The sequence below is a fragment of the Polypterus senegalus genome, chromosome 1 (assembly GCF_016835505.1).
Source record: "Polypterus senegalus isolate Bchr_013 chromosome 1, ASM1683550v1, whole genome shotgun sequence".
Classification (NCBI taxonomy): Eukaryota; Metazoa; Chordata; class Cladistia; order Polypteriformes; family Polypteridae; genus Polypterus; species Polypterus senegalus.
Genome location: NC_053154.1, coordinates 142537020 through 142555061, shown reverse-complemented (window position 1 = coordinate 142555061; position 18042 = coordinate 142537020). Strand labels below are relative to the sequence as shown.

At 35.8% G+C, this 18042-nt stretch overlaps 1 protein-coding gene across 1 annotated transcript in view; it reads right to left on the bottom strand.

Annotated features, from left to right (window-relative positions):
* The window catches only part of LOC120532951 (coiled-coil domain-containing protein 39-like), a 42568-nt gene extending 24959 nt beyond the window's left edge, over window positions 1-17609 (bottom strand). Inside the window, exons 1-10 of the mRNA XM_039759474.1 lie at window positions 17362-17609; window positions 12363-12482; window positions 11927-12073; window positions 9732-9890; window positions 9545-9637; window positions 6144-6272; window positions 5515-5706; window positions 2252-2355; window positions 1942-2074; window positions 1606-1800 (exon numbers count right to left, since the gene is read on the bottom strand). Coding sequence (XP_039615408.1) covers window positions 1606-1800; window positions 1942-2074; window positions 2252-2355; window positions 5515-5706; window positions 6144-6272; window positions 9545-9637; window positions 9732-9890; window positions 11927-12073; window positions 12363-12482; window positions 17362-17451 — 1362 coding nt within the window. The 5' untranslated portion in view covers window positions 17452-17609. The remainder of the gene's footprint in view (window positions 1-1605; window positions 1801-1941; window positions 2075-2251; window positions 2356-5514; window positions 5707-6143; window positions 6273-9544; window positions 9638-9731; window positions 9891-11926; window positions 12074-12362; window positions 12483-17361) is intronic.
* Window positions 17610-18042: the final 433 nt, after the last annotated feature.

The window sequence follows — 18042 nt, the reverse complement described above, 5'->3', positions numbered from 1 at the left end:
AACTCTGTGGAATTCTCTTTGTCCGGAGTGAAGTAAAATCATAGAAATGTTTGGGAAATTTGCAGAATTCTGTGACATGCATTGAAGTCAATAGAGTAGGAGGGACTGAACTAGAAAGATAATTGTAATGGTACAATGGTCTTTTAAGTGTCCCAAATGGCTAGGGAAGTGTTTGCTATCTATACTGGAATGATGATTGTGGCCAAAAATTTGATCTAAGCTGAAAGGCAGCAGTGCTAACCACTGTGCCTCCGTGAGATAAAATTATACTTTGAATCTGTTATCTCTCGCGCTCTCTGTGTCTCCTGAGCACCTATGACTACAACTACTTAACACCAATAGAGCGTGTGATGCAAGGGATCAACATTTTATATATATATATAGAGGGCTGTTTCTGTCACTACAGTAGTTAGTACACAACATACAATGAATCTATGCAGAACAATTAAGTATTTTCATAATATTCTCATTATGGGCAGCTATTGTTTCAAATGAAAACAGTGCAAGTTTTTTTTTTAATTACATGCATGTGTACTCTATAAATTAAAAAAATTACTATACTCCATAAAGCATAAGGTGGAGTATGCTTATAGTATGCATGCTTGAAATATCTGTATACACAACACAAATCAGGCAGGTATCACAGTTTGTGATATCACACTAGCCTCTCAAAGAATCATAGGGGGAAAAAAATAGTTTCTGTAAGCAGGTCGCATAGTGAATTTTTAAGTAAAAATTTCGGCAGAAAAAGACCAGAAGTGAATGCTTTGGCAAATTTCATGGATCAACGCTAGAGAGCATGAAGATGTCACAGAAATAAATACATTTTAATATTAGCAAGAATTAAATTATAATAAACAACTGGTTAGAGTCAAAGCAGTGGACTTATAGGAACAAAGACTGAAGCTTCTGAATAAGATAGTAATATGTTGGCCACTAGTTAAGGAAAAAAGAAGCAATGATGAGCCCAATTAAAGTCAATTAAAATAAAGTCTGCTCAGGTACCAGAAGTTATTGCTACAAATTAAGAAAGTCCTAGAAACGAACACCTGCTGCCACAGATTTTGACACTCCTGGTGTACAGTCACTGAACAATCTTATTTGCAGGGACGTGGGACCAAACACTGAGGGAAATCCATACAAATAGGAGGAGAACTGCAAACTCTACACGGATAATGACAACACACATGAATGCTGGAGCAGGAAAAAGCACCAATCTCCATGCTATCTTGGTGCCCATACATTTTGAAACAGAATTTATTAAAATTATTGAAAGTTTAAATATATATTGCATCTTAAACAATATAACATTGTCATGTTTACCATATGTTGCCCCCCATATTTATATTGAAATAACTACATATAACAACTAACAACTATAAACTAACTGTGTATCTGAGCATGTACTGGAAATGGACTGCCACCCTGTCATGGACTGAATTCTGCATTGTGCCTGCTGATGATGCGATAAGACCAGGCTCCCACAACCAATAAATGGGATTAACTGGATTCACAAATGGGTGAGTGAATATCTTTTAAATGCATGCAATTTAAAGTTTTGCTAGAAATTAACAAAGTAAATAATTACTACAGAAAATGCACTACCTGACTATAAATGAGTTGCTGCTGTTGGATAGAATCTCGATCCAGTTTATTCAAGCGACTGTTGAGATTTTGCAGAGCAGCTCTGCCGCCGGCTATTTCTGACAAAATGTTTTTCTCTTTGATTCTTTGGCTTTGTAGCTCTTGTGCTCTCTTGAACTGCAGTTCCTTCAGGTGTTTGAACTGGTTTTCAATGTCCTACGATAATGCATAAAACAATCAGTAAGACCTAATGTAATTTCATTCATGTAAGCATACAAATCTGAATACACATAAACTGTGAAGTAAAAGGTTTTAAAAACAAAATGAAGGGTGATGATTGTAGATGAAAACAGGCACCTTTATACTTTGTTCCATTTCTTTCAGCGCTTCCTCCATTCTGATTGATCTCTCCTCAGCACTTAATGTTGACTCATTCACAGTTTTCAGTTTGTGAAGGAGAGCAGAGTTATTTTCTTTAGCTGTTTCCAGACTTTTAAAGAATATAAATGTGTTAGTAACATGACTATCCCAAAGTGTAAATGATGTCATCAGTAATTTACTTGAACCTACTTTTTTAAAAATTTCAGTAATTTAAAATAGACAGATGGATGGATAAATAAACAAATTAATACAGTAAATACATTCATATGCTTTACTTAATGCTTACTGTTTATTTTTGTCCACAATGTCCTTTTTCAGATTTGTCACTTGGGCTCTCATGGTTTCTAGATCAGTAGCAGTCCTATCCACAGTTCCTTTTAAGCTTTCTAACTGAAAAAACAAGATACTAAAGTTTTACATTAAGTGACATCAATTCCTTTTAAATTGCCTTTTTATTTAAAGTAAATGAAATTCAGTAATGTAAATACAAAACATGAGAGATTTACAGTACAAATAATTATTTATTAATGATGCTGTAGTGCAGTTGAAGAACAACTGATTGGCATCTAAAAATTCACATCAAGCAACACAATACTTTATTTTTTAAAGTAATATAAAATATTGATTAGAATATAGCAATACTTCAGTTAAATTGAGCTCAGATTTATTGTATTTAACTCTCAATTGTAAACCCACTTTTTGAATATCTGGGTTGTATACCACCACCACGCATTCTAGAAATACTGGGAAGAAGTCAAAACTATCATTGGGCACATTCATACTGGCTCAATTTTGAAATGTCATTTAACCTGATCTGTACATCTTTTTTTAATGAAAGTTGAGGACTCAAAGAAAACCCAGTCAAGTTTGGGAAGATTGTGCAAATTCCACCTAGCCAGTCACTGGGCTGGTATTTGATCCCAGTCTCCTGAAATTGTGAGGCTGCTGCAATAATTGCTGTGCCATGATTACTGAGATGATTACTGAAGCAAGCAACTGTAATGAAATGGGCTACATAATAAAGTCTGACAGGCTCACTTCCAATAATACAGTGCAAAATATTTACAACTTAGTACACTTATGGACCTATATTAAAAGGTAAAGATTAATTTGATTAATAGTAGATTACTTAAGCATCATATAAAATAAATACTGTGTGATATCTAAATAAATAATATAAGAATTATGAAAAACACTCTTGCATGGGTGACACAGAAAAATCAGAACTTTTGAAATGCGTAGTGGCAGCCATGTACAGTTGGCAGCACTGCAGAACAGGGACCTTGAGCTGTAAACAATCTCGCCATTTAATAATTTAGTAATCAATTGCAAGGCAATCAATGGCAGCTGTGCGAGAATTGTTCGGTAACTGTGTCATCTCAAGATTTGGTGACATTCCCTGGCCCTCAAGATCACCGAATTTGTCCGTTTGTGATTTTTTCTTGTAGGGCTACCTTAAGAGTCGGGTCTACATGACTCGGTCAAGGACACTGAATGAATTGAAACAAAGAATTCAAGACGAAATTTGTGGTATCCCGGCGGAGATGTTGCAGCGATCAATGGGGAACCTCAACAGCAGATTGGAAGAATGCATACGTACAGGAGGATGCCATCTACAAAACGTAATTTTCAGACATTGATAATCTGGATTACTGTCTCTTGAAAGGCAAGTTGTAGTGGTTCAATTGCTGTCAATACATTTTTTTGTTGGATTTCTTCTATTTTTATTGGGTTTTTCAAAAGTTCCCGTTTTTCTGTGTCACCCTGTAGTTGTATGGAATGCAGTATCATGCATATAGTATGCACTCTGAGATGACCATTTTGAAATTCTGTGACTATAGGTGATAAGCCAAACTATAGCTATATAAATGTATATATCCAGGCTTCAGAATTATTTATTAAAATTTAAATTATGTATGTGTTCATGCAATTATAGCATCTCTTGTTTTGCTCTTTCACAATATCACCACTTTTTTTGTTAAAGAAAACATATTATACAAATGTCTAGATTTTTTTTGTGCTTTCTATTTTCTAATTTTGAGTTATTTTTAAAATTACAAAGTACTAGGGGGCTCTGCCCGCTGCTCGCTTCACTCGCCCACCCCCAGGTTTGGTTAGCCAGATATACAATTTAAAGAGATTGTTATTTTCATGGGAATTGTTACATACGCATTATTTTCATTTTTACTTTAAAACTTCAGTAAAAATAATATTTGGAAGTATTTTTTCTTCAAGATCGCATTGAATTTTGATTCCGTATTTGGACTTACATCGTGAAAACGCAATGTATAACTGCCCGTGAGTGAATATCGTTTCTTTCTCTCTAATAAATAAACCAACTTTTTTGAATGTTTGTCCATGCTTTTTCTTCTTCACTTAGTCATAAAAGTATTGCCCTGATAACATTTATAAGAGCTGAGAGTGTAGGAAGTGTGCCTGGCAAAAGCATTCACATGACTAAGGTTAGATGACCGTGGTCTTGCTTTCAAAGGTTGCAAGTATGGCGTGACTTGAAAGAATCTCATGTTAAAAGTCTCCGTCTCACAGGACTTCATTCCAAAAAGTCTCTCTGAAAGTTGCGTCTCGTTTCCCAACATTTTTTTTATTATAATAATTGAGGGATTCCTTTCTATATTGCTAACAGCAACATATAATGAAAATCTGCCATGTAGAGAATGGCTGTTTTGTCCATTTTGGTATCTTGTCACTTTGAAAATGTTGAAAAAAATGAACTATTTATCTATTTTGAATGCATTTTTGTCACACTTTTCCATTATAAACTTATTACTGTTGCCTTTTTCTTAGTCAATACCTTTTTCCATTTTATAGTGAAGGATGTGTAAATCTTTGCAATGCCATTAAGATTCTTTTTGTTTGTTAAATAATTACATATAATTATAATATATTTATTTTAAGGTGGCACGGTAGCACCATGGTGACGCTGCTGCCTTGCAGTTAGGAGACCCGGGTTCGCTTCCCGGGTCCTCCCTGCGTGGAGTTTGCATGTGCTCCCCATGTCTGTGTGGTGCTCCAGTTTCCTCCCACAGTCCAAAGATATGCAGATTAGGTGCATTGACGATTTAGCCAATCCCAGCCAATACAAGGCAGGAAACAAGCCCCGGGCAGGGGGCCAGCCCACCACAGGGTGCACACATACACACCCCCACGCACCAAGCACACACTAGGGACAATTTAGAATCGCCAATGCACCTAACCTGCATGTGTTTGGACTGTGGAAGAATAGGAAACCGGAGCACCCAGAGGAAACCCACACAGACACGGGGAGATGGATGGATATATTTATTTTAATTCAAAACATTGATCCTTCTCCAGATAGATAGATAGATAGATAGATAGATAGATAGATAGATAGATAGATAGATAGATAGATAGATAGATAGATAGAACAAACTTTGTCCCCAGGGGAAATTCTTTAAATAAATACATAAAATGGTAGAATAATATATATATTTATTTATCTACATGTATGACTAAAAAGCAAGAAGATTAAAAAGAAACAAAACGTCTGATTTGGCTGTTGACACCCACCTCACTCTGGAGCTGTGAACGGTTTCTCTCCTGATCTTTGTAGTCAAGTCTCAGTTTAGCAGCCTGTCTCTCTGCTGTAGAAATTTTCTTTTCATACTCCTTATTGTTTTGCACCTCATTTTCAAGGAACTGAAGCTTTTCATTTATCACCACCTCTTTCTGTCTGATTTCTTGCTTCACTTCAGCAAGCCACTGAATATGAAAATTGTAAAAAAAAGGTATGGTCTCAATAAACATTTTAGGGAGGCAGGGTAGCCAAAGCCTTGTGATAGCATGAAAGAACAGGATGCCACAATTACACTCTTGCACTGGCCCGGCATGACATGACAAGTCATTCAACCTGCATCCAAGCAGAATTCTAGTTGCAGGTCATCCCAGATTTAACTTCAATGCTGTTCTGCTTCTTTTAAAGAAATGTCTCCATCATTATTTCCAGTTGTTCCCTTACAGTTTATAAAAGGAGTCCCTTGATATTTAAAGTTACAGGATATCTTGGATTATATTTGTCTATAGAGTTTGTTAATGATAATGATGAAAACATAAATGCAATAATTCATGTTTTACAAATTAAATAAGTATATATTATGAATAAGGTCAGTTCCTGTCTGTCACAGAGCAATGGTTCTCACCAGTGAGCACTGATCCATCTGCTGATCTCTCTTCCTCATCTGTTCAATAGTGCTCTCCCACTGCTGAATAAGATTCTCTCTTTCTGTATGGGCTCGACGAAAATCTTCGGCAGTTTTATCCAGCTCAATCTGGGTCCAAAAGCCAAGAGTCAGTACAATGTAGATAGAAAATGTCTTTTGAATAATTGTACTAGAGCATATTGAGTAACTGCTAATTGTGACCTAGAGTTCAGTTCCCCTCCTAGTTGCTGTTTGTGTAATATTTTTACATTTTGTCACATACCTATGGGCTTCTTCACACATCCCCCAAATATGCTGGTTAAGTTAATTATTGCCCTTTCCACCAAAAATATCGTTATGCATTTCATAACAATCCATCACCACACATGGATTTTGAAATGAAGCAGTCTGCATTTTGTTTAGTGCATGAATTAAATTCATAGTGAACAGCAATCACTTATCAGCCCTGTTTATACAGTATGTATGTTTTTTGTATACATTTATGTTGATGTGTGTGAACATGTTCTAGAGGTCTTACATGAAGTGATAATTTAAAAACCCCAGCAGCTTTCTTATCAATTTGGTAAGTTTAAATAAATAACACAATCAACTCCACCCATAACTATTATTACTAAATAATAAGAACAAATTAACTTGTCTTTCCTGATATTTTAAATTACATAAATCAGTCAAATAGGTAAAAATGGAGGAATATACTGTACATGATTATTCTATTACTTGAAAGTACAAGTAAATATATAGTCATCATGCGAATAGTACAGAACATTAACTTTGCAAAAGAAGCAAGGATCTTTCACAAAACACTTAACAGTTAATTTCAGCATATCCAAATGAAAATATTAAGTGGCTTGTGGAAGTTAGCATAAGAATTTTCATTAACACACATTTTTAAAAACTTCAAATAATTACATAAGGTATTAAGTTAAGATTGCCCTGTTATCCAAAGTCATGTACAAGACAGGATATATAAAATTGGTTAACAGGTACATTTGAAGGCACAGGCTAGAGCTGCACTAGCGACTTTGTGGTTTAAAGTTCAGCACCTCAATATCAAAATCCTTACCAAATAGGAACCTAAATGTTTCTTATGAGAGTTAACCATTTTCCCAAAGAAAGGCTTGCTCGCTACGACCTTGTACTATAGTAATGAAAAATGCATTTGCTAACTTGCATACTACACTGTAATCTTTCAACTATAAAGTTTTCTTTTCTTCTCGTTTCATACTTTTTCTTCTTTGTTGTATACCCAGTTCATTTGGTTTCATTGTAGCTGGACCACTGCAATATTTATTTTGTTCTTTATTCATCTTTGCCTCCAGTCACTTTAAAAGATGGGCTTTGTGATTCATGACTTCACTGCATTTGTATTTCTGCTTAAAAAGCAGATGTCAAAAGGGCTCATATTTGGGCTCATATTTTAAAATGATCTAGAAATTCTTGTGCCTACCACAACCCCACATATGACAGCTTATCAATAAATAATGACATCATCCTTCCATCCATTCATCAACCTATTTATTCCAAATTCATGGTCACTAGGTATATTGTATAAGCCTTGGGCACATGATAAGGAACTAACCCTGAATGAGGGATCAGTTCATCACAGGGCAAACATGCTAATACAGAGCCACATCTGTATTATGAATATTTATTATGAATCTGCAGAGACACAGAAAGAAAATATCCAAACTACACAGGCACAGTGACTAGGCCAGGATTCAAACTCCATCTTCTGGACATTTGAGGTAACAGAGCTCACTATTAAGATAATGTGTCATCAATAAAGCAAAATCTCACTATGTAAAACTATAAGAATCTCTCATTTTCTTTAAAAATTTGACAATTCTGGTATTTATGACCAACCATCTTTGTTCATATTTCAAAATACATTACACTAGTACATAACACTGCTACCCCGTTCCAAGAAAGCGCTTTGGAAAAATGGCATCATGTTGGCAGATCTGTAAGCACTAAGTGTACTGGTTGGGTCAGTATTTACAAAAGAAATTGAGATTCACTACAGGTCTTTTTGTATGTGCCCAAACTGAGTAAACAGTTTCACTAAGCCAGGGTCATTATAACAGTTTTTATAAACAATAATGTTATGAAAGGAGCAATGCCACTTTCCTTTCAAGAGCAATAATAGCATGTTAAATTCATTGTTGTGTTTGATGATATTGAAAAGCAGCTCAAAATGTATTTTTATCTTAAATATTCCTGAGTTGGCAGTAAAGCAGCACAGCGTTGGGTGTTGCTGCCTCACACATACAGGATTTTGAGCTTGAATCACATATCCATTGTTGTGTGTGTGAAATTTGCATGCTATATCTGTGTTTGTGTGATTTTTCCTTCAGGTATTTCAGTTTTTTTCCCCTTACATCATCAAATTCTTACTTAATTGGTAATAATGAGTGTACAGTGGCAAGAAAAAAATCTAGAAATCTTTTGGAAAAACATGTACTTATGTACAAGGAGATTCACTCAAAAGAGGTCCTGAATATTCTGTAGATAGATAGATAGATAGATAGATAGATAGATAGATAGATAGATAGATAGATAGATAGATAGATAGATAGATAGATAGATAGATAGATAGATAGATAGATACTTTATTAATCCCAAGGGGAAATTCACAAAAACTCTTGCTAGGACAAAGCAATCTGAGTGAAACAACATGCCGCCCCTACGTCAGAGCAATGGGGTAGGCGCTGGACAGCCATCGTGATGTTTAGATAGATAGATAGATAGATAGATAGATAGATAGATAGATAGATAGATAGATAGATAGATAGATAGATAGATACTATGTTTAATCTCCATTTGCAACTTCTGGTGCATATAGCCCATACCCCTTCATTTAGTTACTCGACTTCTCATCATAATGGTTGCGTACAGTATTGAGCAGGGCGTCTTCATGGTGCTAACCTATTGGGTCACCAATTCATTTAAGCAACATCAGAATCAACTGGATGATCGTGAGTTAACAGAAAGTTACTTCCAGCAAGATGGAGCAACGTGCCACACATTGGCAAGGAGCATGGCAGAAACTTGAGTCCTTCTTTAGCAACAGGGTAATTTCAAAGGGGCTTTGGCCAATATGGAACAAGCCTCACACTGTGGAAGATTTGAAGGAAAACATCTAACGTGAAATTGCTGCTATTCCCCCTGAGACTCTTGCCAATATGCTTAGGAACATGGAGCACCGTGTCACAATGTGTCTGACAGAAAAAGGAAACCGGTTCCAGCATCTCTTGTAATGCAATCGATTACACATACGTGAAAAATATATAAAAGAAACAAGGTAATCATTCAAAGAATACTTAAATAATCCAACAAAAATGTGTACATTTTGACTTCTGGAAAAATGAAATGATGCTTACCTGAGCTGTAATTGTCTCAGTGAGCTCATTATCAAGATGTTTTCGTTTCTGGTTTGCATCACTTGTCATTTTCTCTATCTGCAGTGTCAGCTCCTAGAAATTAAATGAGAGCAAATGTGTATTCATGATTATTCCTACATGAAGAGAATGTATAGTCTGATCACAAAAAGTATCCTGGTGCACTCACTCTTATTTTTCCTTCATCCTGCTTAGCATACTTGATGATTGTCATTGCATCTTCATCTTTTCGGGCAGACTCCTCTAGCCAGGCCTCCAGGGCCTGCTGATCCCAGTTCAGCTGGTTTTTCAGCTTTTCCAGTTTTTGGTTTGCTTTAAAAATATTGTTCTGAAAAGTAAAATATTAGGGTAAGATCAAGAAGAAATCTTAGTTTTGAATAATGAAATACAGCAGCAATTTTTAAGAAAATGGTTTCATGCCCAAAGTCAGCCTATTCTTTACAACGTGTTCTGAATGTGCTTGATGGGCAAAAGCATTTATTTCCATATGACCACAGAATTACACTTGTTTCACTGATTGCAGGAACTATGGCATATAAATGACACAAAGACCGTGAGCCAACAATATGTTCACCCAGTCATACATGTAAGAGACCTGCTTCTTCTAGAAGCCTATCCTGGTAGTAAATTATGCAAGCTAAAGACCAGCATGAGACAAGAGGGGAGACCATCACACACTCACTCAGTATTGACTGAACGTTAAACCTTATAGCATGCTTTTGATTAGAGTTATTATTAGTTAAACAAGCTTTTTTCTGATTAATTAAAAAATATATGAAGACATCACAAGGGATTGTCTAGTGCACTTGTTACAAACTCTTATCCCTGAAATGCAATCATTTGAGTTAAGGAGGAATCATGACTAATTAGCTAGTCTGTATGAAGGTACAGCGATACTGTGTCAAAACTCCAGGAACTTCTCCATCAAGTTTTCCCCAATTTCATCTGGATTTTCTCCACAAGATCAGGTCTACTCATACAGCCCAAAATGTGCAAGATAGGCTGACTGGTCACTCTAAATTAGCCCACTAAGAGTAAGTGTGGGAATGGATGTGAACGTGAGTCTGGGCTTGTTTACCTTACACCTCATGTAGAATAGGCTTGGGCTCTCCCACTGTCCTCTAATGGACAAAAACGATACAGAAAATAGTTATGTGATCAGTAATCGATCAGGTCATTTCTAATATGAAGAGAACATTTACAGTGTCTTATAGTACTTCAGTTAAACAGATATTATTATCCAAAAATACTTAATATTTGTCTTCTATTTATCATGTTATTATCCAAAAGTACTTAATATTTGTCTTCTATTTATCGTGGAGTTATGTTATATTCCTCTAGTAATACTGCAATTTGTACTTAATAATTGTAAATTAGCATGATGATATTTATGAAGAAAATATGATGAAAATAATTAAAAATGTTACAAATTAGCCTCCATTTGCCACACATGGTGTACAGGTATAATAAAAGTGTATCATTCTTTATTTTTATTTAACAAAGCAGTCACTTAGTTTTCCCTCGAGGTACACTGGTTTTCCTTCAACATCCTAAATATACTGTACAATTTAAAATATACTACATCTGGGGGCAAGTTGATAGACTGGCTTCCCCTTCCAGAGTTTTTTACTGCCCTGCACCTCATGCTGCCAGGAAAGGCTCCCTAATACCCTAAATTGGACTAAGCAACATAGAAAGCACTGTTTTATATTACATTATTTTAACCTTTTTACAGTGTTTTAATTTGGGAACAATCCCAGGCACATTATAAGAATACCAGAAAAAATTAAAAATACATTGTTTGTACATAAATATGGATCAAGTGAGATTGTAATCAGTCAGTCATTTTCCAACCCGCTATATCCTAACACAGGGTCACAGAGGTCTGCTGGAGCCAATCCCAGCCAAGACAGGGAAGAAGGCAGGAACAAATCCCGGGCAGGGCGCCAGCCCACTTCAGGACACACACCCACACACACCAAGCACACACCAGGAACAATTTAGAATCGCCAATGCACCTAACCTGAATGTCTTTGGACTGTAGGAGGAAACCAGAGTACCTGGAGGAAACCTCCTTACTGCGAGGCAGCAGCGCTACCACTGCACCACCGTGCTGCCCAACTGTAATCATTTGAAAGTGAATGCATTAAAAGGCAAGGGTAAAAGTTGAAAACTAATATATTAAATGAACTAACCTTTTAGAAAAAAAAGTAGTTGATTCATTGTGAAAAAAAGACTTTGTGACATTCATTTGGCCATATAAATGATCAGGACTTGGAATGCTATCAGGAAAGCTTTAAACAATAAAACTAAATACTTAACAGTGTTGCATACACCCAGAATTTGAAAACTACAAAGCACTACCTCCTGCATGTTCCTTTTTTCTCTCATGGCTATCAGCTCATTTTCAAGTCTCTGAATCTCCTGCCGAAGACGTCCCATCTCTCTTTCTGCTAGGGCCTTGAAGTGCATCTCAGACTCCACCTCTTTCTCTCTGGCTCTGCAAACTGCCTAAACAAAAACAAAAAGACTCTTTAAATAAACTTATAGCATTAACAGCAAGGCTAATTAAAAATTCTGAATGGAGATGGGAAAAGTAGATAAGTTCTTTTCAACATTAACATCAGTACAGGTTTGGATAATGCCATCAGGATGACACTAGAGTTTGACCTAGGATATTCCCAGACCCCACTCTCTTAATCAGTCAAGACATTGGTTCTATTCAGCTAAAATAACTTTCTTAATAAGGCACCATAGTGATCTTAGAGGCAAACCTATTTAAAAGAAATTAAATATATACCTGTGTGTGATTCAGCTCTTGCCTAACATTTTTCAAGTGTTCAGACATTGCACTGATACGGTCTTCAAATTCACTAATTTTATTCTCCAAGTGAGCATTCTCAGTTTGTTTCTTTTTTAGCTGTAAATGAAGAAAGCAACACAAAAAGGAGTTAAAAAATATTAAAGGACATAGCTACAAAACTAAAGTCTGAAACAAGGACCCACTGAAATAGCAAACAAGTGAATAAAGACCCCTAGACAAACACTGCAGGGGTGTCCAATGTTGTGCAGGTACTGCTGTGACAGTGTAAGTTACTTCTGTAAATGTGACTCTCATTGTAAAATGTATTAGAAAGTTGTTTTTATTTTCTTTTGGAGTCATGAGATTATTAAAAATACATTTAAGATACTGTGCAAATACTTGCTGCACTGAAAGATTAAAACATCTGTAAATGTTAGCTCAGATTTTCTGTTAACTGGTATTTTTAAACAAATTATAGTAACCTCTACAAAAACTATTATCTTGTTGGTCAATCTTACTAGAGAAATAAGTGCAGTATTTATGAAAAGTTTACATTTTTTTCTGTTTAGTTTAGAAAAAGATAATGAGTTTCTCAGATCTGTTATTTAAGGCCAGTTCTCCATGTATTCTTTACATGGTACGGTGCATTAGGTTCATTCAGCCTGTTTTATGAACAATGTACCATCTTGTTTGAAAACGTGGAATTACCTTTTTTCATGTTAATAGCAGTTACTATTATTATTAATAATAATAATACATTTTATTTATACATGGCACCGTTCTAAGCACTCAAGGACACTGAACAAACAATAAATAAAAAAAAACACATTATAAACAAAACTTAAAACATCAGAAAATATAAAAGTGAAAACCAAAATCTTGCCCATAACATCTCATGCACTGGTGTTTTTGCTGTCTAAAGCTCTAATGCATAATTCATGTACCACTCCTCCATTAGCAACTGAAACAAATTAATTTTCCTGGAATCTGTCGTGAAATGTAATGGTTTACTCGCCTGTAGATCTTTAAGCGGCACTTTTTTAATTGTTTTTGATGTCTTTGAATATTATTTCATAATTACTGGTATTGCATATGTTTTTTTCTTTTTGTTTAGATTTTATTATTTATTTATTAGGTTAATTATTAATTTGTCATTCTTTATATGTTCCTTCCACTGTGTATCTGAAACCTAAGGGGGCAGGGCCTCATCCCTTGTAATGGACAGAGGTTACTCACTGAAGTTTTAGTCCAGATTTGTTTTTTTTTAACCTGGATTAGGATTTGGATATCGACCTTTTTCAATTTTGTAAGTGCTTTTTATGATTTTCTGGTTTGTAGCATATCATAGAACTCAATTCATTTGTGCACCAACAAAGAGAATCGGTGAAGCTATGGCTGATAACATTTTTGGTGTGGCTTTTGTATTATCTAATAAAACAAATGTAATTTTACAATCTTTTAAAACACACTGAAAAGCTGGCCTAAAACTGGGATTTGAGTTGTATTAAACTGTCAGTTTTCAAACATGCAAATGTTTCAGATCTTTTCAGAAATAAAGTGTCAGAGAAATACGGAAATAAATCTAAAAAAAAAATTTTAAAATGTAAAGGCAAATGGTTCATTTCATATATCATTCTCACAGCATCATCATATCGAATTCTGCCGTGCTTACAGCATGAAAGTAGATTTCATAGCCACCCGAGGCAAAACCTGTTGTTCACTGCAATGACATTTGAGGTTGTGACTACAAGTGCTGATTTTCAAACAAGCTGATGTTTCTTGAGCCTCACTACATATAGAGATTTCAGACTCATATATGTTAAAACAAATTACAAATCCGAGAGGATACTTTGGACAGACATTTGTCATTGAAGTTTCTATTTTAACAGTTATTACTGATTGTCATAGATCAGAAAGATATATGATTAAGACATTGGTTAAAATTGCAGCTTCAATTTCTAAATAAGACTGATGAACTCTTTCTTGAAATACTCCGCTGCTCAGCTCACTTCCAACAACGAAATAAAACAATTACTTGGAAAGGACTTTGCTGTTTAAATTCTTCAGAGTTTTATCTGGCAACTATAAGCTGGAATACTATGGGTGAGTCAAAATGTATTTATAAGTATGTACAGGCACCCAATTTTGCTAATCGATATGGTATAGTAATACTTTCAAACATCTTTTCATACCTTAGTGAATTTCATTTTATATAAAAACAAAGAAAGATGCACATTCACTCTTATTTTTGTGTTACATCATTTATTATACAGCTAATATGTACAATAGTTTTTAAAAACAGAAATGTATTGTAGTTACAATTTAATACTAATGGATTGGGTCACATTGAAGTCAAAATGAAACAGTAGAGCATGTGACACACTGACAACAGCTGAGTGGTGCAGTTGGGAAGAAGATGATTAAGGCACCCCCATATTCCCTCAGTTAACCAGCTCCTTGACCACTCGCTCAATACAGCTGAGGTTAAAAGCATGGTATTTACGCAGTTTGAATGTATTCACGACAAAACTTTAATGAATTAGAAGAACAGTAGTGTATTACACTTTCATGTTTGCCTCAGATAATGCAGAACCCCAGTAAATCAGGGTGTGGTTAATTGGCGGTCTACTGTATATATTTACTTGAAAAACCATGTAAAAACTATTGAACACTACTACAGTATGTCATTTTTTATACACACTATAGGAACCACATTAACCCTTGTTCATGTTCTCTTCAGATGACATCACTTTTGAGTTAACTAGTATTTAACAGTTCAGTTCTTTCCTGCTCTAGATATGGAACCTGTGCCAACCAGCACACAACAATGACGTAGCAATGACACAGTCACTGGATTCAGCTTGTGCCATCAAGCAAATAAAAAGCTTAATCTTGAACTTCTGCTTGCCATGTTATGTTTTCTTTTGTTGTTTGTTTTTTTGTGCTATAATAAAAGTGGTGTGCATAGGATGTCATCTTGGGGTGTGCATTTGAATATGTAGCCAAAGGCAAGTAAATACCAAACAGGCTAAAATTTTATTTTCTATGGTTCTTCTATAATACAAACCAAAATATTTATAGTGTCAAAAATGTCAATGAAAATTAAAAAAACTCAGCCAAGTGAAGCAGAAAGCAGCAAAAAGAAGAAATATAAAAAATGCCTGAGGCAAAGTGTCACCCTCACTCTGTCCTGGCAGCATTTATCACTTTACTTGTTCCTCTACATGAGGTGACATCCTGAAGTCCCTAGACAAAGAAAGAAAGAAAGAAAGAAAGAAAGAAAGAAAGAAAGAAAGAAAGAAAGAAAGAAAGAAAGAAAAAGCTTTCCTCAGAGCAAGAGGGAGGTTGAGAACATATGCTGACAGCATGTTGCTGCACAGCAAAAGCCATAAGGACAATTCTAAGCAGGCATGTGCTGAAAGATTAGCTGTATCTAACATATTCTTGGTAAAGGGATGACACTAAATGCAGGTACTGTACACTGACATATTTAGGAGTGTGCAACAAGCAAAATGTGGGTGTTGGAGCCTTAAAGAAATTATAGCCTAGAGGTCTGTGATGGTTTTAATGGATCCCTGACCAAAATAAGTTCATGATGCTCCATCCATGTCAACAGTGAAGCCAAGGTTAATGCCCTTCGTCATTCTTGCTTTCACAAATATTTACATAGTCAGTTTTGAATGTGTGCTTTATGGTTGAAACTAATTTCTCTGTTTCCATGTGTGCTCTTCACTCTTGATTTCCAAGGCACTGGAAAGTCTCTGTCTTTGGTACATTTTATTAGCGCTGTGTTTTTATATCTGTATTAGAACTGTATTTGTCAGTAATGTTCTAAGCTGTTAAGAGTGATATACAGGAGGACTAATGTTGGATGGATTAATGATCCAAGCAGAGGTTGGTCCAGCTTTGTGTTAGGAAAAAATGTGATTTTTTTTTTGCAGACATTGGACCTAACTGCACCAGGTTTATTGGACTGTTAAATTCTACTATTAACTTTCAAGTTAACTTTTAGTGTTTTCTGGTGTTTTGTGTACTTGTTTGTTGGATGTATACTAATAAGAATACTACTACTACAATTACTACTATAACTAATACTAATAATAAATTCTTCTTTTATACATTGAAGATTTATCCACAGCATTTCACGGAAACTGTAAAGGTGAAGAATTTTGAAGACTATTTTAGTCCCATTAAATACTTTGAGAAAAATGTGTCTGGCACCTTGGGTGGTTAAATATGCTTTTATAGTGGAAAATATACAAGCAGCTGTATCTCCTAAGGACAAGAATTAACGTTACACGATGTTTCAGGAGATTCACTTATTCCGCACCCGCGTGATTAAAGTTATTACTGCTACAAATCTTGGAACGGACTCAGCCTTGATCTTCGCACATAACGGTAAATAAAATCGCTTCTTATTCATTTGTATCTACCCCGACTCCACAGTCATTCACCCTTGGTGTTTCATTCATTAATTTCTACACTTGCCAGTTTCAGTGACGGGTGCAAGACATCAAAACAGCGCTGAACGGGCCGTCGGACATTAAATATCCATCCATCCATTTTCCAAACCCGCTTATCCAGAACAGGATCACTGGAAGCTGGAGCCTATTCCAGGTAGCATCTGGTACGAGGCAGGAACAACCATGTGAACAGGGCGCCAGCCAAATCACGTAAGGGTGAACTTCCCCGCGTACTATTCGACTAAAGACATGTACACAGAACGTATACTTTACCATTGTGACTTTTTACTTAGAAGATAATTGACCTATGATTCACCCCAAACGGCATACTGGAGCTTCGGTCATATGCGTGATTCTTAGATTTTATAATTCAAGTTTGTTCTAAAAAGCAAATGTATGCAAAAGGAGAGACATTTATATGAGATAGGATACTCTGTTCAGCCATACCCCGTATCATTAAACACCTCGATAGCAACCAAACTAAAAGACCAATTTCCAGTGACTTTGTTTGCCTTTGTTATCTAGTTACTAACCTCTTCTTCCAGAGTTTTATTCTCTGTGTTTGCGACCGGAATGGCGAAACCTTCGTCCCAGCCCAGCTGTGAGAGAATCGTGCTGGCCATTTTTATTATATATTTAAAAAAGGTGGTGCTTCTTTTTCTATATTTGCCTCCAGTTGATGGATGCCTTTAATTTTGCTTTACAGGAAATCAAAACAGAAAAGACATTATAGCTGACACCGCTTTGTGTGCATACAGCCTTCCCCGTGCACTGTTGTGTTGTCTGCTGCTCGTGATCGCCTTGGTAACCAAAAACTGCCGGTAAGATTACGGAAGGAGAGCGAACAAAGATTCTCCAGTTAGCCACTAGAGGGGAGCCTTGTCACGCCGCGAATTCTTCAGAGCATCTTGCTTTCCTTCTGTTGAAAGTCTTGGCGCACTGGTATTAACGGTTAATGTTATGTCCACAAAAGCTCTAGAGGTAAAAAGGTTTTAAGACGAAAAAAATCAGCTGTCAATTTCCTAAAACCAATATAACTATTACAGTGTGCCAGGGAACCAAAATCAATCACTTGTCAGGCAGAAAGCAAACTTGGAAGGGATGCCACATGCACAGAGGGTCAATTTAGAGTTCATAGTCCACATAATTCATACAGACTTGATACTGGATAGGAAATATGAGTACACCCTCATACTTGTAGCACCTGACACGTG